This window comes from Lampetra fluviatilis, chromosome 46 (genome assembly GCF_964198595.1).
Source record: "Lampetra fluviatilis chromosome 46, kcLamFluv1.1, whole genome shotgun sequence".
In the NCBI taxonomy this organism is placed as follows: Eukaryota; Metazoa; Chordata; class Hyperoartia; order Petromyzontiformes; family Petromyzontidae; genus Lampetra; species Lampetra fluviatilis.
This window is the reverse complement of record NC_136320.1, coordinates 6,433,305-6,454,202: the sequence shown is the minus strand read 5'-3', so window position 1 is coordinate 6,454,202 and position 20,898 is coordinate 6,433,305. Positions and strand designations below refer to the sequence as shown.

The 20,898-nt window shown below is 53.1% G+C and overlaps 1 protein-coding gene across 1 annotated transcript in view; it reads left to right on the top strand.

The window, feature by feature from the left end:
* The window catches only part of LOC144947723 (phospholipid-transporting ATPase ABCA1-like), a 73,883-nt gene that overhangs the window by 39,802 nt on the left and 13,183 nt on the right, over positions 1-20,898 (top strand). Inside the window, exons 19-34 of the mRNA XM_078877042.1 lie at positions 316-447; positions 969-1,108; positions 2,619-2,756; positions 3,513-3,730; positions 4,704-4,773; positions 6,074-6,276; positions 6,940-6,988; positions 7,833-7,961; positions 12,207-12,349; positions 14,126-14,250; positions 15,169-15,267; positions 16,363-16,555; positions 17,728-17,822; positions 19,544-19,649; positions 20,325-20,387; positions 20,652-20,821. Coding sequence (XP_078733168.1) covers positions 316-447; positions 969-1,108; positions 2,619-2,756; positions 3,513-3,730; positions 4,704-4,773; positions 6,074-6,276; positions 6,940-6,988; positions 7,833-7,961; positions 12,207-12,349; positions 14,126-14,250; positions 15,169-15,267; positions 16,363-16,555; positions 17,728-17,822; positions 19,544-19,649; positions 20,325-20,387; positions 20,652-20,821 — 2,073 coding nt within the window. The remainder of the gene's footprint in view (positions 1-315; positions 448-968; positions 1,109-2,618; positions 2,757-3,512; positions 3,731-4,703; positions 4,774-6,073; positions 6,277-6,939; positions 6,989-7,832; positions 7,962-12,206; positions 12,350-14,125; positions 14,251-15,168; positions 15,268-16,362; positions 16,556-17,727; positions 17,823-19,543; positions 19,650-20,324; positions 20,388-20,651; positions 20,822-20,898) is intronic.

The following is a 20,898-nucleotide window of genomic DNA, read 5'->3' as shown; positions in this document are numbered from 1 at the left end:
GTTCTATCAAAGGAAAAAACCCGCAATGTCATATTTTGAACGGTTTCTGAATGACACCCGTAAACGTGTTCATGGGGCACTTAAAATCAGAAGTCCCAGATTTGCATACTTTTCCTGTTGTTTGTGTCCTCAAGCCACCCATGTACCACATTTCAGCTTTCTACCTTGTCGGGAAGTACCCTAGAGCTTTTTGAGACTTACATACACAGATTAAGGTTTTTATTTATATAGATACTATGATGCACTAATGGAAAACGCTCTTACGTTTCCGTCCGTCCTCCTAACCCCGTCTGTACCCCCACCTGGCCTGGACAGGTCCATCCTGACGGGGCTGTTCCCTCCCACGTCTGGCACGGCGTACATGTGCGGAAAGGACATCCGCACCGACATGGACTCGATCCGCAAGAGCCTCGGGATGTGTCCGCAGCACAACGTTCTGTTTGAGAAGTACGTGGGGCAGTCCTGTCCCCACCATCCCACCGGACCGCTGTCCCATCATCCTATACCCTGTACCCTATACCCTGTACCCCGTACCCCACACACCACACCCCACACACCACACCCTCTACCCCACACCCCGTACCCCATACCCCACACCCTGTACCCCACACCCCGTACCCTATTCCACGTACCCTGTACCCTATACCCTGTACCCTATGACCCTGTCCCCCGCACCCTGTACCCCACACCCCGTACCCTATTCCACGCACCCTGTACCCTATTCCACGTACCCTGTACCCTATGACCCTGTACCCTATGACCCTGTACCCCACACCCTGTACCCCACACCCCGTACCCTATTCCACGCACCCTGTACCCTATTCCACGTACCCTGTACCCTATGACCCTGTACCCTATGACCCTGTCCCCCGCACCCTGTCCCCCACACTCCGTACCCTATTCCACGTACCCTATTCCACGTACCCTGACGATGCCCCCCGCCATCCTCCACCGCCGTGTTGACGCAGCCTCACGGTGGAGGAGCACATCTGGTTCTACGCGCGCATGAAGGGCTGCTCGGAGGAGCAGGTGAAGCAGGAGATGCCCCAGATGATCCTGGACGTGGGGCTTCCGCACAAGAAGGACGAGCTCTCCAAGAACCTCTCCGGTACGCGTGCCCGCCCGTGCCCGCCCGTGCCCACTCCTGCCTGTCCGTGCCCTCCTCGCATGTCCGCCCATGTCTGCCCGTGCATGCCCATGCCAACCAATGCCCGTGCCTGCCCATGCATACCCGCCCGCATCCACGTGCCCGCCCCGGATCGTCGATTTTGCAAAAAATCTATAAAGTGGATTAATTGGCTCGCGGTAAAAATGTTATTCTTCTTGGTTCTTTCGGTAAAGTCACGTAGAAGGGAAGTAATAAAATAATACAAATAAAACATAATAAAATAATTCTCACGACGTTTCGGCCACAACGCAAGCAGCCATCCTCAGGTGAAGAATGAAAGCTTTAAATCGAAATAAAAATGTAATTGTTGTTAAATGCAGTGCGGTACGATGTTGGCCGTTGAGGCTACAAATGAGACTTATATGGTACAGATGAGTGGCACAATACAAATGAGGCAGATTAAACAAGACGGAGTCAAGGCTATAATGAGGGATCATTGATTTTATTGTTCGTCATGATTGAAGCTTTGGGGATAGTGATGATAGTGTTGGTGATAATGGTGATAATAACAGTGATACTGGTATTGACAATGACCCCCCAACTTAGCTTTTATCAGACTTTGGTCGCGAAAGCCGACATGCTAAACTTTATCAGACTCGTGAGGCAAGTGTTAGCGGGCACCTATGCAGACTGGCACGACACACGAGAGGGTGGGTGGCCAGCACCACGCCTGGCCGCCTTTGTCTCCCTAGTGGCGATGTTTACACATCGCACCAGGACCCGTTCAGATAATGATCACTGGTGTTGGTGGCCATGAGTGGGAATCGAACTCGCGCACACAAAAAAACAAAGACAAAGATCCCCCGTATAGACTTAACATGCTGTTGGGGCAAGTGCTGTTAGCGAGTAGCAAAGATGAAGGCCGGCACGGCACTCGAGGGGGTGGGTTGCCAGCACTACGCCCGACCGCCTTTGTCTCCCCAGTGGCGATTGTTTTTACACACCGCGCCAAGCACTCATTTGCGGCCGAGTCGACCTCAAAATTACGCGCGCTCACACGTGCGTGCCCGTGCGTGCCTGTGCGTGCGCGTGCGTGCCTGTGCGTGCCTGTGCGTGCCTGTGTGTGCCTGTGCGTGCCTGTGTGTGCTTGTTGTGCGTGTGCGTGCCTGTGCGTGCCTGTGCGTGCATGTGCGTGTCTGTGCGTGCCTGTGCGTGTCTGTGTCTGCCTGTGCGTGCCTGTGTGTGCCTGTGTGTGCCTGTGCGTGCCTGTGCGTGCGTGTGCGTGCCTGTGCGTGTCTGTGCGTGTCTGTGCGTGCCTGTGCGTGTCTGTGCGTGTCTGTGCGTGCCTGTGCGTGCGTGCGTGCGTGTGCGTGTCTGTGCGTGCGTGCCTGTGCGTGTCTGTGTGTGCCTGTGCGTGTGCGTGCGTGCGCGTGCGTGCGCGCGCGTGCGTGCGCGTGCGTGCGCGTGCGTGCGCGTGCGTGCGTGTGCGTGCCTGTGCGTGCGCGTGCAGGCGGCATGCAGAGGAAGCTCTCCGTCGCCATCGCGTTCGTGGGCGGCTCGCAGATCGTCATCCTGGACGAGCCCACGGCCGGCGTCGACCCCTACGCCCGCCGCGGCATCTGGAACCTCCTGCTCAAGTACCGGCACGGTACGGCGCTCCCGCTCCACGCACACCACGGACAAAGATCCCCCGTGTGGCCTTGAACGGGCTGTTGGGGGGCGAGTGCTGTTAGCGAGCTGCGCCTATGAAGGCTGGCACGTGGGGCACACGAGGGGGTTTTGGGTGATCAGCACCACGCCCGGCCGCCTTTGGTTCCCGAGCGGCGAGGGTTTACACATCGAGTCCTCATCGTGGGGCCGGGAATCCAATTCGGGTCACCGAGGTCGCCACCGCTCCCGACGCACGCGCACCGTGTCCCCCGCGTGTCCCCCGCGTGTCCCTCCCAACTGCCGCTCGCCCCACGTCTCCCTTGCCACTGATTTAAAAGTGGCTTTTAAAAAGGTGCTGGCAACCAAAATGTCTGCATGCCCCCGTGTCTGCCACGCGTCTCTCCGCTGCTTCGCCACTGCGTTTTTCCGTGTCCCCTCCGTGTCTCCCCCGAGTTCTGCCCACGTTGTCGCGTCTCCTCCCGTGTGTCCCCCGTGTTCCCCCCAGACCCCCACCTCGTGTCCCCTCCATCTCATCGCACCTCCGATTAGCGCGGCTGGCGACGTACGGTGCGAAAGAAGTTCAACATACGTGCATCCTCGCCCCCCGTGTCCCCCCCTCCCCCCCGTGTCTCTCTCCCATGTCTCCCATTGACCCCTTTCCGCTCACCCACCCCCTTGACCACCGTGCCCCCTCGGCGCGTCCCGCGTCTCCGCCCCATGCCCCCCCTCCCCTCGTTACCCCCCCCCCGCGCAGGCCGCACCATCATCCTGTCCACGCACCACATGGACGAGGCGGACCTCCTGGGCGACCGCGTCGCCATCATCTCCCACGGCCGCCTGCGCTGCTGCGGCTCGTCGCTGTTCCTGAAGAACGCCTTCGGCGCCGGCTACTACCTCACCATGGTGAAGAGCGAGCCGGGCTCACGGCGACCCTCCGCGGGGGCCGCCCATCTCTACAAAAACCTCGAGCAGGTCCGTCTTCTGTGGGTACATTGTAGCGGTGGCGGCGGCGGTGATAACGGGTTCGGTCCCGACCCTTACGCCCGCTGCGTATTTGGAGTTTGCGGTGTCTCTCTTTCTCTCTCCCAGCGGTCGCGTGGATTTTACTCCCGGGTCCCCCAGGTTTTTTCCCTTCCACGTTTGAGAATCGACGTGTGCGTTTAGAGTATTTGGCTGCCGCTATCAATTGCCACGTGATGAGCCACTGAGTTGAGCTGTCATCTGTGGCCAGCTCGGTGGGCCTTATCTGGTACAATAAAAATACATTTCGATTTAAAGCTTTCGTGACTGCAGGGTTTCATCTTCTTGGTTCTTTCGGTAAAGTCACGTAGAAGGGAAATAATAAAATAATACAAATAAAACGTAATAAAATACAATTCTCACGACGTTTCGGCCACAACGCAAGCAGCCGTCCTCAGGTGAAGAACAGGGCTGTCGGAAAGACAGCGTCTTTCACGTAAACAGAACTTACCAATTCGTCGCAAATTGCCACGTTCTGTTTACGTGACAACCCTTACTAGTTGGCTGTGTCGGGTAGTGGCGGGTTTTAACGACACATTTATGAATTTACGAGATCTAACCCCAAAAAAACCTCTCTTTTAGATGATATTGGTCGCGAAAGCCTGCTACGTGTTAAAGATGTTGACAGTGACGGGTAGTGATCGTTGGCAGAGGTAATAGCAGCGGTTGTCAGTGGTCGTAGTGCTAACTGTTTGGTTATTTGAGCCCAAGTTCAGCGGCCTCCTATATATATTAAAATGTTTTCGGACAATTAATGAGTGTTTGCACGTATGGGGTTCAGTGTGGGAACAGTTCGGCAATGTTTTTGTCATCGCCAGGTGCGTTTTTAGGAGAGAGAAATGCTGAATCAGCACAAAGGAGTGGCAGAGTGGGGAAAACGGTCGCGATGTGTTATCGGAGTTTGCCGTTTGTGTTTACCCCTTAGACGGACGGTCAGTCGCAGAGCTCGGACGAAGGACTGGGCAGCGAGTCGGGAAGCCAGGAGGACATTGCCGGTAAGCGCTAATGGGGAGAGCATTTAATGCTGATGAATGTGATGATGAATGTGATTCATAATCAACGTTTTTGGGTTAGATCGCGTTATTTATAAATGTGTCGTAACCCTCCACCACCCGACACGGCCTATAACGCGATCTAACCCAAAAACGTTGATTATGAATAATATTGGTCGCGAAAGCCTACGTGTTAAACTTAAGATGAATGTGATGATGATCGTGATGGTGGTGATGATGATGACGCTGATGATGATCGTGATGGTGGTGATGATGATGACGCTGATGATGATGACTCTGATGATGATCGTGATGGTGGTGATGATTACGAACATGCTTATTACAGTGGGGGCAGTGACTGAAGATGGTGATAATCGTAACGGCGACGACGTTAATGACGATGATGATGACAATGGTGATTGTGAAATATGATGACAACGATTAGAAATGCGGTGATGGCGATGATGACGACATTGACGATAATAATAGTCATGATGGTGGCAACAATTATGATGATAACAGCAATGATGAAGATGATCGCGGTGATGATGATGCTGTGGACATTGTTGACAAAAGTGATGACGAACCTGATGAAAGTAATAATCATTACACTCATCAAGTAGCAAAATCGTGCTCACCTCTGATAAGCACAGTTGGCTACATACAGTGTGAAAGAAGTTCAACATACACACACATACACACATACACACACATACACACATACACACACATACACGATGTTCACAGCAATGATGACGGCGATACGACACCGATGGCAATGATCGTGATGATGTCGACAATGAAAATGATGACAACGACGACAAAAAAAATGATGACGATGATGATCTTGACGATGGCGATGATGACGATGATGATCTTGACGATGGCGTTGATGACGATGATGATCTTGACGATGATGACGATGATGATCTTGACAATGACGATAATGACGATGATGATCTTGACAATGGCGATGATGACGATGATGATCTTGACGATGATGATCTTGACGATGGCAATGATGACGATGATGATCATGACGATGGCGATGATGACGATGATGATCTTGACGATGATGACGATGATGATCTTGACGATGGCGATGATGACGATGATGATCTTGACGATGGCGATGATGATGATGATGATCTTGACGATGATGATCTTGACGATGGCGATGACGACGATGATGATCATGACGATGGCGATGACGACGATGATGATCTTGACGATTGGCGACGATGAACAAAGCGAGGAAGGCGATGACAGTGATGAAGACGCCGACATGCCACGTGGTGTGCAGACGTGAGCGCGGTGACGCAGCTGCTGCAGCAGCACGTGCCGGACGCCCGGCTCGTGGAGAACTTTGGGCAGGAGCTGACCTACGTGCTGCCCTACCACGGCGCCAAGGACGGCGCCTTCGCGCTGCTCTTCAAGGAACTCGACGAGAAGCTGGCGGAGCTCGGCGTCTCGAGCTACGGCGTCTCGGACACCACGCTCGAGGAGGTGCGGCGTTGAACGGACGCACACGCGTGCAGACACGCCCGTGCAGACACGCGCACGTGCAGACACGCACGTGCAGACACACGCACGTACAGACACTCACGTGCAGACACACGCACGTACCGACACGCACGTGCAGACACACGCACGTACCGACACGCACGTGCAGACACACGCACGTGCAGACACGCACGTGCAGACATGAGCACGTGCAGACATGAGCACGTGCAGACACGCACGTACAAGTGCAGACACACACGCATGTGAAGACACACACACAGCGGTTAGCGCGCTCTGCTACGAACACGGCGAAGTGAGTTCGATTCCCGCTCACGGCCAACACCAGCGAAGATTATCTGAATCGATCCTGGGCCTCCCCTAGGTCGACTCAGCCTCAAATCAGTGCCTGATGTGATATGTGAACATCGCCACTGGGAAAACAAAGGCGGCCGGGTGTGGTGCTGGCCGCTCACCCGCTCGTGTGCCGTGCCGGCCTTCATTGGTGCTGCTGCTCGCTAACGGAACTTGCCAAAACAGTCTGTTATGACTATACGGGGGATCTTTGTCTTTGTTTTTCCACTGCCAGTGCAAAGCTGAGCCTGAGTTTTGGGGTAGCTCTCTTGCAAAATCACAACAACAAACCTTGCGTCTGTTTTGTTCCATCAGATCTTCCTGAAAGTTGCTGAAGAGACTGGAGTGGACACAGAAATTATCGGTAAGGCATTGCACGGTTGTTATAAATTGTATTATTATTATAATTGTTTAAGTTTACGGCCCTTTGTCAATGCACTGCTGGGTGGAGGCCTTGTTTGACCATACTTCTCCACCCTCGTCGGTGGGGGGGTTGGTGAAAGGCGCGCCCAGGAAATGGGCCGGTTCAGATGTCAGTTGCCGCTGATTTCAGCCACAGTCAAGAAGCGGACTCAAGTTGCCAGTGTTGTAGTACAGCACATCGATTAAGCCACTGCAATGCTGTTCCCCTCCCACCTCATTTTGTTTCTCTACAGCTATCCTGAGCGGTACAATATAATCGATGGATGTACTGTATAGTTAGCGGAGCAATCAATCAATTTACTTAAACATCTGCTGCTGAGCTGTGTTTCACACATTAGGTGCGATCTTCATCTAGAGCTACACACCTTAGAAGCCACGGTCATTTATGCCCATTACATATTGTGCGCCTTATGAACTGCATTAGTATTATTCTTCAGCTCGTACCCCGTGCACTGACTCCCATTGCAACGGTATTGCTAGCCAATCGCAGGCAGCCACGAGTATCATCATGTGACCACGTAGGCACACGCTCCGGTCATGTGACTTCGGGTGGCCAATCAAACCGAGCCTGTGACATCACTTCGCTGCCCCCCCCCCCCCCTTAGCTGAACGTCAGTGAATGTGAGTCACGTGTTGGATCAGAAAGTAAATACGAATTCAACGATACGTCTCTCAAAAAAAAAGTTCTAGAACCTCTTGCTTTCCTTGTCGCTCCAACATTGTGTTCCGGAGCGAGCGGCTCACTCGGTTTGTCCTCCCCTGGCCCCCGTGGACCGCGCACACAGAACCGTTGGTGGTGCCCCCGCCGAAGGAGGTGTCGCGGTCGCCCGAGGATTCCAACTGGGAACGTCGCTCCCTGCGCCGGAAGTCGAGCGGGCGGGCGGAACGAGCTCTGAAAAAGACTCCGGAAGGAGGTTCGTTTTTCCTTCGTTCGGCACCCGGGTGCCCCCCGGTTTTTTAAACGACGCCAACGCGCCGTGGCTCTCTCGCGTGTCGGAAGATCGTGGCAATAGTAATGATTTCAACTTTGTAACCTGCTCACACATGTAGGATGGACAACAGCGGGGAACATTTTAAGTGCGTTGTTCGGAAAAATGGAAGGAACTGCAAAGACCTAACGGAGTATGGCTTGATGACGACATAAGAGATTGGTGGCAGAAAGATGTGGCACTACTTGAGCATGTTGGCACAAGACAGAGAGGAAAGTGGAAACAAATGACGACACGTGAAGTGAACACGTACAGGCTATCTGCCCATGGATCGTGATGATGATGAACACGCTCACTCTCGAGGAGAGAGGACAACTCGGAGGCGCGAGGAACCACACGGATGAGCAAGAAGTCGGCCGGGCAGTGAGATGGTCTCCCCCATCCAAGCTCTGCAGTCCTCTAGCTATTAAGATGTTGTCGGCCAATGAACAAGTGTTTTACATGTGGGACACAACTGGAGCGCCCGGGTAAAACCCACACGTGCGAGGGGGAAACATTGTATCCCATACAGGTGGGGTCCACATTTTATTTGTATCGAGCTCCTCCTAGCGAGTCAGGGTTACGGCTCCTCCTTCTCATGGGCAAGGGTACCTTCTCAGCATCTGTGCGGTGATCCACGATCCCTCGCTGCTGCCTCCGCACGGTGCTGGGAGAGTAAATCACTAGGATAATCACTGTCGTTGACTTCCCCCCCCACAAAATGGTATAATATTTTATTGACCCCGGAGAGATGATGGGCTGAGTCAACCCAATCGCCGTAATTAATCCTTTCCCATGCTGATGACGCACACGAACGTGTGCATTATAAACGCTATATATTATTTGCAACGATTAGAACAATGTTGTACAAAGAACTTTCAAGCCATCATCTATAATCACACACTTAAGTGGAGAAGAAAGTACAAATATAGTACAGTAGAAAACTAACTAACTTTACTAACTTTTTATATTACCAGGTAAGACGCACTGAGCAATGTAGCCCTTTTTCAGAAGTGACAAGGCCGAAAATGATAGCTCACCGAAGTGGCTTATCATGTCGAAATTGATATCAGCCAAATACTCTAAACGCACGTTGATTCTAAATGTGGAGGGAAAATCCAGAGTACCCGGAGAAAAATCTACGTGACCACGGGGAGAGAGAGACACGCAAACTCCAAATATACAGCAGCAGGCGTCAGGGTCGCGATCGAACCCACGACCTCCTGTATACCAGGCGAGGTAGTTAACATCTTGCCACCGTGGCACCCCAGACAAAATGCAGACAGGAGGTTATGGAAATCTTGCGTTCTTCATCATGTGATAATGGATGTCGTATGGTAACAAAAATGTACCCCACGGTTTCCCCTCTTAATAACGTCCGCCGCCATTATCGCCGCCGCCATTTTCCCCACGGTGGGCGCCTTTCCGCCCGTGCAGAGAAGAAACCGGCGTTTCGTACAAGAGGTACCCAACGGCAATCTCTGTCGCCACGCTTCCGCATCGTGGTCCCGTGTCCTCGTGTCCCGCTTGGCGATGTTTGATTGTACGTCGTGTCGTCGTCAGCCATGATCTATCCGCTGCTGGATGTAGGCCTCCGAAAGCTCGATTGTTGTACGTGCCGCTCACACATACACACACTTGCAGACTCATCAATCAGATGCCGTGTGGGTAATTGATGAACAGGGTGGCCGCGTGTCTTTTAGGGGATGGGGGTGGTTGGGTGTGTGAGGGGCTTGTGGGGTGGGTGCTGACGATGCGTATGTCAGGGTAATCCGTAATCATCACTTGAAGGCTAAATTCGATTCTGGCTTCAACACAAACCGGACCACAGCGCACCTCGTAATTTATGCTACATTCCCACGCGCGTGTTTTTCCGGGCCGTTCCTGGAGCGTTCACGATGATGGTACGATGATGGTACGCCATAAAACGGCCCCGATCCTGGGCACCACGTGGGCTTGGCCGTTTTGAAGTTGACCAAAAAAATTCGACGAAATTATTCCGTTTAGATTCCACGTGCCCTCTTCCACCGTTGGCCGTGGCATGGACGCAGCTCGCAGGCTGCCGTGGGAATCCGGCCTAGGTACCCAGCGTCGTCACTCAAACCCTTGGCCCTGCTCTCAACCCAACCCATCCCACCCTATGGCTGATTGCATAAAACTCCGTCACTCTTTGCCGTTCCGATGACGTACACGTACGTCATCGGAACGGAACGGGATGAAAACCTCGAATAACACATTCCTGCGGAGGGAGCTGGTAGGAACGTTGGGTTGCTCGGTCAATGGCCAGGGTCAACAGCGGCGTGGTGTATTCCGCAAATATGCCCGACTGTGAGGGCGGGCACAAGCCGGCATGAGTAGGTTAAACGTTGAGTTTTATAAGGGCACCACGGGGTGACCAGCCCCTCCCCACCCAGCCCCACCCCTCCCTCCCCATCCATTCCCTCCCCACCCTCTCCACCCAGCCCCTCCCCACCCTCCCCACCCAGCCCTTCCACACCCTCCCCTCCCCCCCCAGCCCCACCCTCTCCACCCAGCCCCTCCCCACCCAGCCCCTCCCTGCACGATAGACGGACGGACACAATAATCCCCTGTGGGCTGGTGTAACCAGGAGGTTCCTACCACAGTTTGGCGCCACCTATCGTAGAGTGCGGTCAAGTCACTACGGCTCTCTGCAGTGACTACAACGGCGCCGTGCCCGAGCCGCTTGCACGTTGCGAGACTCAGCGGTGAACAGGACACCCACACCCTGCGTGTCGGAACGGAAAAAGGGTTTAGTTGAAATGTCCCTGAATGTATCCCTTTGTATTCGGACGGACAACTACGGGGAATTCGAACTCGCGTGCTCTTTTTTACGCGACCGGTCGCAGGTCGCATGATGGGAGACGCGATGCCATGTCGGAATTAACGCTTTGAAGCCCTGCAATCGCGGCAGCCTTTTTTGTTGTTGCTTTCACGCCGTCGTGGTCCCGTCGCCTGTGAACGTGCAGCTGTGCGTCCCGTGAGTAGAGCCCAGCAGGTTCACGTCGATGATATCGTTTTGCTCGATTTAAGAGCGGAAGCAGGTGGATTGCTTCACTTTGCTGGCAAATCACCCGATGATGCTGGTTGTTCTTCTTGGTTCTTTCGGTAAAGTCACGTAGAAGGGAAATAATAAAATAATATAATGTTTTTTTTTTCCTTCTACGTGACTTTACCGAAAGAACCAAGAAGATGAATCCCTGCAGTCACGAAAGCTTGAAATCGAAATTTGATGCTGGTTGTAATTACGAGTGAAAAGTCACGGTGCTCAAATTGCAAATGTTGTGGATTGACTCTCCAACACGCCGGTGGGCTGAAGTAGTCACTAATTGGCGCCCCCTTTGCGTGACAATCCTTACTGGCCGTGTCGGCCGGTGGAAGGTCACGACACATTTACGCTTACGCGATCTTAACCCCAAAAAAAACATTTGTCGTGAATAATATTTGGCCACGAAATCCCGCTACGCGTTCAACTGAGGAGCCCATCGTGTCGCTTCACCATGCGCTCCGTGTTGTTTGTGTGTGCTTCTCGCCGCCGGAGGCCAAAATGCGCACGTCGCGTTTGTGTCTCGGTTTGGGGGAATGGGCCAAGAGCCCCAGGTTTAGTTTCCGGCCTTTGAAACGGAAGAGACGAAAATGAGCTTCCAATCTGATGTAAAAAAACAATATTGACAAATAGTAATCAATTATGTTAATAATTAGTCTCTCTACTGCTGGATGGAGGCCTCTGACACACCTTATGGGCCAGTTTGACCCTCCTCCTTCACCTGCCCCCACACCTCCGATGAGCACGATTGGCTACGTACGGTGCGAAAGAAGTGCAACATACATGCATATACGCATCATGGTCAGTGATGTGGGTCCGTGGAAGGGCAAGGGATCGAATCTGATTTTAACCGGGTGGCCCTCAGTCCAGGGGTGGAGTGACAAACGACGGCCCCGGTGTGTTGGAATGACGTCGCGTTTGGCATGCCGTGCATGTGCGTGTGTGCGTGCGTGCGTGTGTGCGTGTGTGTGTGCGTGCGTGTGTGCGTGTGCGTGCGTGTGTGTGTGCGTGTGTGTGTGCGTGTGCGTGCGTGCGTGTGTGCGTGCGTGTGTGCGTGTGCGTGTGTGCGTGTGTGCGTGCGTGTGTGCGTGTGCGTGCGTGTGCGTGCGTGCTCCTCCCGCGTGCAGTGAAACCCACCGGTGACGCCGTGGACAACGGGCGGGGATCCTGCCAGGTGACGGGGCAGGCGTTCCTGCGGCAGCAGTTCCGAGCGCTCTTCATCAAACGCTTCCACTTCGCCAGGCGCAGCCGCAAGGGCTTCGTGGCTCAGGTCGGGTTTTACAAAAAAAAATCGCTCTCTCATCACCTCTGTCCGTTTTTGTCTGCCTGCCTGCCTGCCTGTAACGCGAGGTCACGATGACACTGGTAAAGATGACCCCCCCACCCGCTCGGCGTGAGCGGAAACTTTTGGTGTCAAGTTGCGTCGCCGTTAGGGATTTGCCCCCTCCGCCCCCCGCCCCCCCGATCTTAAAAAAAAACCCGCTACGTTCGTTAAAAGGGTCGCCCAGCAACCCGGAGACACGAACCGAATCGCAGCCGAAAGGCGTCTCCTCCCATGGCGTTGCCCGACCCGCCGTTGCCTCGTCCGGCCTCCTGCACCGTCGTCGTCGTCGTCGCTGCTGACTAAATACTCTTAGTTCTTTCGGTAAAGTCACGTAGGTAAAAAATTAAATTAACATTAATAAAAATAAAATAATAATAAATAATAATGAAACATTTTTATTAATTTCATTTTTTACCTACGTGACTTTACCGAAAGAACTAAGAGTATGAACCCTTGCAGTCACGAAAACTTCAAATCTAGAATTGCTGACTAAATATTCGCCGAGTGCAAACGCTCGTTGCAGAGCGTCGCTCTAGAATCCGTGATTTTTTTTTTATTCTTCTTCATCCCCTCTGTCTCAAACCGGGAACAGAATAAAAAGTTTCAGGAAATGTCTATCTGAAAGTGGGACTCTACCCAGCCAAAAGGCGGACATTTTATAGTCCAAACTCATTGGCGGTTTTGTCAGAAGTGTTGGGCTCAGCGGAGTGTACTGCCCTACGAACCCGGCGACCTGAGTTCGATTCCCGCTCACGGCTAACACCGGTGACGATTATCAGAACCGGTCCTGGGCCTCCCCTAGGTCGACACAGCCTCAAATTAGTACCTGGTGTAGTGTGTAAACATCGCCACTAGGGAGACAAAGGCGGCCGGGTGTGGTGTTGGCCGCCCAACCCCTCGTGTGCCGTGCCGGCCTTCATAGGTGCTACTCGCTAACAGCACTTGCCTGTTAAAGGCTGAATGGAGGATCTTTGTCGTGCCAGTCATCTCAATCAAACCATGGCACCTGTGTCTATTCCGTATCCTGGCACAAGCGCCATGGTGACGTCTCCGCCACTGAGTGGTGAATAGCGGTTATTGTGGTGTGTGTATGCATGTGGTAAGCGGTAGTGCAGCAGTTAGCACCCTGCGCTGTGAACCCAGCGACCCGAGTTCGATACCCGCTCACGGTCAACACCAGCGACGAATATCTGAACTGGTCCTGGGCCTCCCCTAGGTCTACTCGGCCTCAAAATGAGTACCCGGTGCGCTGTGTAAACATCGCCAGGGGAGATGAAAGCGTCCGGGCGGGCGTGGTGGCTGGCCACCAGAAGTCGCAAACGGGTTTTGATTCCTTACCCGTACCTGTACCCGGCCGCACCAGGGTCGCAAATGGGTACCCATACCCGGCCAGGTACGGGTACCCGTTCCCTACCCGTACCCGTACCCTACCTGAAATGAGTGACAAACGGTTACTCACCAGTGACTCACGGCCTACCCGTACCAGTACCCGGCTGCACCAGGGTCGCAAATGGGTACCCGTACCCGTATCTGGCCGGGTACGGGTAGCTGGGTATCGGGTAGGGTACGGGTATCGGGTACCCGGTTGCGACCTCTGCTGGCCACCCACCCCCTCGTGTGCCGCTCCGGCCTTCATTGGCACCGCCGCTGCCGCCCTCGAACAGCGCTCGCCCCAACAGTCCGTGGAGGCTGCGTGACGTCCTTTGCCCCTCGTGTCCGCAGATCGTTTTGCCGGCGGCCTTCGTGTGCCTCGCGCTCATCTTCAGCAGCGTCGTGCCTCCGTTTGCGGAGTACCCCAGCCTGGAGCTGCACCAGTGGCTCTACGGTGCACAGTTCACCTTCGTCAGGTGAGGCGGCCTCCGTGTGGCCCTCGCGTCCCCACTCCCCGTGCGCCCCGAGGGGGGGGGGGGGGGGAGAGGGGCGGCCGTGGCCACCACTGACGCTGAAAACACATTCCTCCTGCGGAGGGAGCTGGTAGGAACGTTGGGTTGCTCGGTCAATGGCCAGGGTCAACGTCGGCGTGGTGTATTCCGCAAATATGGCCGACTGTGAGGGTGGGCACAAGCCGGCGTGAGTAGGTTAAACGTTGAGTTTTATAAGGGCACCACGGGGTGACCAGCCCCTCCCCACCCAGCCCCACCCCTCCGACCCCCCACCCCACCCCACCCTCCCCACCCAGCCCCTCCCTGCACGACGGACGGACACAATAATCCCCTGTGGGCTGGTGTAACCAGGAGGTTCCTACCAGTATCATCCCTTGCTTTGAGTCGCAGGTTCTTGTATGTATGGGTGTTGAACTTCTTTCGAACCGTACATAGCCAACTGTGATATGTATGCATGTTGAACTTCTTTCATACCGCACATATCCCACCGTGATAAGTATCCATGTTGAACTACTTACGCACCGTTACGTAGACAAATGTGTTAATCGAAGGTGCGGTGGGATTGACAATAAACTAAACACAAAAAGCAGTTTTAAAGAAATGAGTTTTCAATTGAGGTGTAAAAGTGCATCGCTCCAGTGGCTTCCTAATATCGGAAGGAAGAGCGTTCCAGACGTCATCGGAAGTGAATCGGAAGAAAAACTAATGACGCGCACGAACCTGTGATCGTACGTCATCGGCATGGGAAAGTGTTAAATGGTGTGATTTTAAACGGCGTGGTGGTCTTAAATTTGTTTGTTGCGTGTTTGTATTCATCTCTCCACGCCGGCTTGCCGTCGTTCCCCCCCCCCCACCCCCTGCATCGTCTCGTCCCAACCTCAGCAACGATGCCCCCGGCGAGAGCCACGTGAACGCCCTGGCACGCTCCCTGACGGAGTCTCCCGGGTTCGGCACCCGCTGCATGAACACCAACCCCATCCCGTGAGTGTGGCCGGCCCGCCGGCTGGAGCTGGCGACCTTTTCTGGGAGGCTCAGCAGGGACAACGTGGTGCTGGCCGTCTTAGCAGCGTGCCCACGCTGACCTCCTTAAAGCATAAATAACATTTGTCAATAACACTGTGGCCTTGCATAGACAAAGTATACGAGAGGGGACTGTCTGTGCAATGGGCCTTTGTCACAGCACGTGGCGAGATAGATTTTATTTTAATGATCAGTGCTCGCGCGCCACTGCCAACGCACTACTCGCGCCACGCCCGAGTTCACTCGCGCGACGTGTAAATCGGATCCTTACTCCCCCCCCCACCGTGTAGCGATAGTCCAATTTTCTTCATAACGTGCCATTTTATTGAGGGGGACTGTGTGTTGTCTTGGTGTGGTCTGGGACTGTGTTTGTTGTTTTACTGCCTTGCCCAAGCTTGCATTTAGTGTTGAAAAATCAGACTTGTGTACTCGATCCATTTACATTTAGCGACTTGCTTATTTTTTTTTCTCTCTCCTCATTTTGCACTCCCTTTCCCGTCGTTTTGTCTCGTGTTTGTTGTTGTTACTTTCTGACCCCGTGCCCCTACCGGACATTTGTGATGATGAAATAGCTTCATAGCTCATCGGATTCCTCCCCCAACAAAGATTCTGATTCTGTGTACACACAGAGAGCTTCACTGCCCCTGCACTGCCCCTCTGTCTGGGTTCAAAACCTCGTGAAAAGTTTTTTTAAAAAGTAAAAAAAAAATCTTCTTGGTTCTTTCGGTAAAGTCACGTAGAAGGGAAATAATAAAATAATAAAAACATAACATAATAAAATACAATTCTCACGACGTTTCGGCCACAACGCAAGCAGCCGTCCTCAGGTGAAGAACGGGTCTGTTGGAAAAACAGCTTGAGGACGGCTGCTTGCGTTGTGGCCGAAACGTCGTGAGAATTGCATTTTATTGTTTTATTTTTATTATTTCCCTTCTACGTGACTTTACCGAAAGAACCAAGCAGATGAATCCCTACAGTCACGAAAGCTTTAAATTAAAAAAAAAACTTTTATCAAAAACTGCCGCTCTCCGTGTGCCCCTCCCCCACCCTCGGCAGCTCGTACCCATGCCCAGGCGGCGGGAGCCCGGACTGGACTCAGCCGGCCATGAGCGCCGAGGCCTCCAGCATCCTGCAGAGCGGCAACTGGAGCATGGGCAACCCGTCGCCCGCGTGTCAGTGCAGCACCCAGAAGCACCGCGTCATGTTCCCCGATTGCCCCGAGGGGGCGGGTGGTGCCCCCCCCATGCAGGTGATTCGCGGCGGCCTCTTCCCCGTTTATTATTATTATTAATATTATTCTAGATTTGAAGCTTTCGTGACTGCAAGGATTCATATTCGTAGGTTTTTTCGGTAAAGTCACGTAGGTAAAAAATGTAAATTAATAAAATAAAAATAAAATAAAAATCACGACGTTTCGGAGGCAACGCAAGCGTCCGTCTTCAGGTGGAACCGTCACAGCACGATAGCTGTATCAAGTAAGAGAGAAATTCCAAGAACACAGTATTTGTATATAATATTCAGGGCCTACCTTGGCTCCTCCCTCCCTCAACCAGTATATATACAAATACTGTGTTCTTGGACTTTCTCTCACTTGATACAGCTATCGTGCTGTGACGGTTCCACCTGAAGACGGAAGCTTGTGTTGCCTCCGAAACGTCGTGATTTTTATTTTATTTTACTTTTACCTTTATTAATTGTAATTTTTTACCTACGTGACTTTACCGAAAAAACCTAAGAATATTATTATTCGTTTAATGTGAAAATTTTTATTATTTTTCCCTCGCTGGTGCATCTGGGCTGCCCCCCGCGTGGTCATTTCCCCCCCCCCCCCACCCTCCCCCCCCACTGGACGTTTCTCGTTGCTGAGCCGGAAGAAGCCGAACCGGGCCTGCACGCCGGGCCTGGCCGGACGGCGTTTGTTGTTTGTCTTGTTTTCACGGACGGTGTTCGTTCAAACGCGGGAGGTTTTGGCAGTCGCTCTGCGGGAGATCCGAACGGATTTCCGCGCTCGCGCGCACGAATCGCTGTCACTGGAAGGTGGGCCGAGCATCCCGCTGTGGAACTTTCCGGCAAAATAAAAAGGCGTTGGGACATTAAAGTCTGACTTGGGCAGCAAATGGAACAATTTCGTTGTGATTGATAATATCCATCTAGGGGGGATGGCTTAGTTTTATTTGGATGCGTTTGGGTGAATTGTTTACCTTTCCTGCACTTTGCTCTCCTATCGTGTTTTTGTACCGTTTGTTTGTATAACGTTCTTCGGATTCCTCCAGTATAAAGAAATATTCAGATTCTGAATAATACAAAATATATATTCCTCATCGTCGTAACGCAACGCCAGCAGCAACAATCGGGGATACGATAAAAAGCAGAAGAGGAGAGAGCGGATTCCTAGCGTGTCCTGCGTCCTTGCCATTTCAGAGACTGCAAAACAACACGGACACCCTGCAGAACCTGACGGCAGTCAACATCACCGACCACATCCTGAAAACGCTGCCGAAATACTATAAAACCAGGTGCTGTGGAACGCGTGCCCACACAAAAGAATACAAAGATCCCCCGTGTAGCCTTAACAGACTGTGGGGGCAAGTGCTGTTAGCGAGCACCTATGAAGGCCGGCACGGCACACCAAGAGGGTGTGTGGCCAGCACCACGCCCGACCGCCTTTGTCTCTCTAGTGGCGATGTTTTTACACACCGCACCAGGTACTCATTTGAGGCTGAGTCGACCTAGGTGCGGCCCAGGACCGGTTGAAATAATCGTCACTGGTGTTGGCCGTGAGCGGGAAGCTGGGTTCGTAGCGCAGCGCGCTAACCGCTACACTACCGCTCCCCGCATGCACGCACGCACACACACACACGTTGGCACACACACACACGTTGGCACACACACACACGTTGGCACACACACATACGTTGGCACACACACACACGTTGGCATACACACACACGTTGGCACACACACACACGTTGGCACACACACACACGCGTGCGTGCACGTGCAGATAGGCACCTGGGGTGATTTATGCGGTCCGAAAATATTTACACGTTTTTTATTAATTGAAAATGTAAATCTTTTAGTTTTTTTATTTATCTCCAAGCATTCTCTGTGTCCGTAGAGAGGGAGACAAATCGCAAGTGATGTCCTCGGGACCGACTGGCAAAAATGTTGTGGTTTAAAGGTCTTAAAAAAAAAACACGCTTTGACAGTTAAGAAAGCGAAGTTTGCTTGAGCAGAACTCGTCACGAGATGGAATGATGACCAAGAATCTTCCGCGTCAATCGAAAACCAAATTTTACGCGATGAGGTTTTATTTTTTTTCGTTTATTGTTGACCAACCTGACACCATCGACTCACCGCGGTTTGCAAGAGGTCGTGGGTTCGATCCTGACCCCTGACGCCTGCTGTATATTTGGAGTTTGCGCGTCTCTCTCCCCGTGGTCGTGTGGATTTTTCTCCGGGTCCTCCGGTTTTTCCCTCCACGTTTAGAATGAACAACACGCGTTTACATTATTTGGCTGCTATACGTTGCCACGTGATAAACCACTTCTTTGAGCTATCATTTGTAGCCAGGTCGCTTCTGAAAAAGAGCTATAAGGCTCAGTGGGCCTCACCTGGTGAAATTAAAATAGTTAGTTTTTTGGCCAAACTAAGTGCAAAACCGACTATAGCAATGGGTTATTTCGTGCATTCATCGGTGACCAGGCTGAGACCATTCAACTCCTCCACTCTTAAATTTCGATTTAAAGCTTTCGTGACTGCAGGGATTCATCTTCTTGGTTCTTTCGGTAAAGTCACGTAGAAGGGAAGTAATAAAATAAAATAATAAAAATAAAACATAATAAAATAATTCTCACGACGTTTCGGCCACAACGCAAGCAGCCGTCCTCAGGTGAAACAGGTCTGTCGACAAGACCTGTTTCTTCACAGACCTGTTTCTTCACCTGAAGACAGCTGCTTGCGTTGTGGCCGAAACGTCGTGAGAATTATTTTATTATGTTTTATTTTTATTATTTTATTACTTCCCTTCTACGTGACTTTACCGAAAAAACCAAGAAGATCCTCCACACTTGAAAGGCCAGTTCATCTACAAGCGACTGACGGATTAAAACCCAGGATCTCGGCGGTGCCGTCTCTGTGTCTCTGACCCCCATCGGTAGCCCCGGTGGGGGTGGGGGGCGGTGTTGATTGTAACGAACAGCTGTCCCACCCCCCCCCCCCCCCCCGTGTGCCGCAGACACGGCGGGATTTCTGTCGGAGACAAGAACGGCGTCGTTCGGATGACGGCCACCGACCAGTCGCTCCTCCTCGCACGCTTCGGCAAGATGTTCAACTTGAGCGTGGTGCGTGCACCTCTCCCACCGCTCGCTATCTCGCTCTCTCGCTCTTGTGTGGGTTGTGCATCCAGGTCAAGGTTGAGAGGTCATCTCGGCCAATGCCGTTGATGCCACCGGCACTTTTCCTTCGCTGCCTTGGGTGCGTGTTGATACGTGTCTCTGTGTGTGTGTGTGCGCACCGGTGCCGGCCTTCATAGGTGCTGCTCGCCAACAGGATTTGCCCCAACAGTCTGTTAAGGCTACACGGGGGAGGATCTTTTGTCATTGTTGCGGCGGTGAGCGGTGGCGTTGTGGTTGGCGCGCTTGCGAGTTCGATTTCCCGCTCGCGGCCAACATCGCCGACGAATATCTGAACCGACGCTGGGCCTCCCCTAGGTCGACTCAGCTGTATATGAACACCTGGTATGGTGTGTAAACATCAGCACTGGCGGAGGCAAAGGCGGCGGGGCATTGCCCCAACAGTCTGTTGTCTTGTATGCGGATGTCGCAACTCGGTGGCGAACGGCGGCTGTCGTTGTGATTGTTGTGTGGAGGTGTGCGCCACATTTAGAAGATTGGCGAGTTGTGGTTCACCACCACCACCACCGCAACCACCACCGCAACCACCGTCACTTGACTATCATCATCACCGTCACCGTCATCATCGTTGTCGTCAATGAACGTGGAATGTGTCTTGTGCAGCCGACCGTGGGCTCGTCAGGAGTGACAATCGAAGACTTCATTGGGACACGGAACAACCTGAAGGTACCGACACCGCCGCCGTCACCGTTCACGTGAACGGCACCGAATTACTGTTCACGCCTTAAGGGAGCGTACTGCAGTAGCAATGATAACACTGGAATCTCTGGGCATTATAAAAGCACGCGTTGGAGGAGAGCAGACTGTACGTGTTACCAGTTAGGTTAATAATATTTTATAACATGCGGTGCGGAGAGGAGGGGGGGCGGGGCGGGGGGGGCGGCACGTTACCGTGGCGTTTGAGCGCCCGCGACCCGTGTCCGCCCACAGGTCTGGTTCAACAGCAAGGCCTTCCACGCCCCTGGGGCCTTCACGAGCGTCGCGAGCAACGCCGTGCTGCGCGCGGGCCTTCCCGCGGGGGCCGACCCCTCGGACTACGGCATCACGGCCTTCAACCACCCGCTGAACCTCACCAAGGAGCAGCTCACGGACGTCATCGCGTGAGCGAGCACCCGCAGCGTTTGCGCCGCTGTTCTTGACGACATTACGCTCGCCGCACTCCACGATAGCCGGCGCC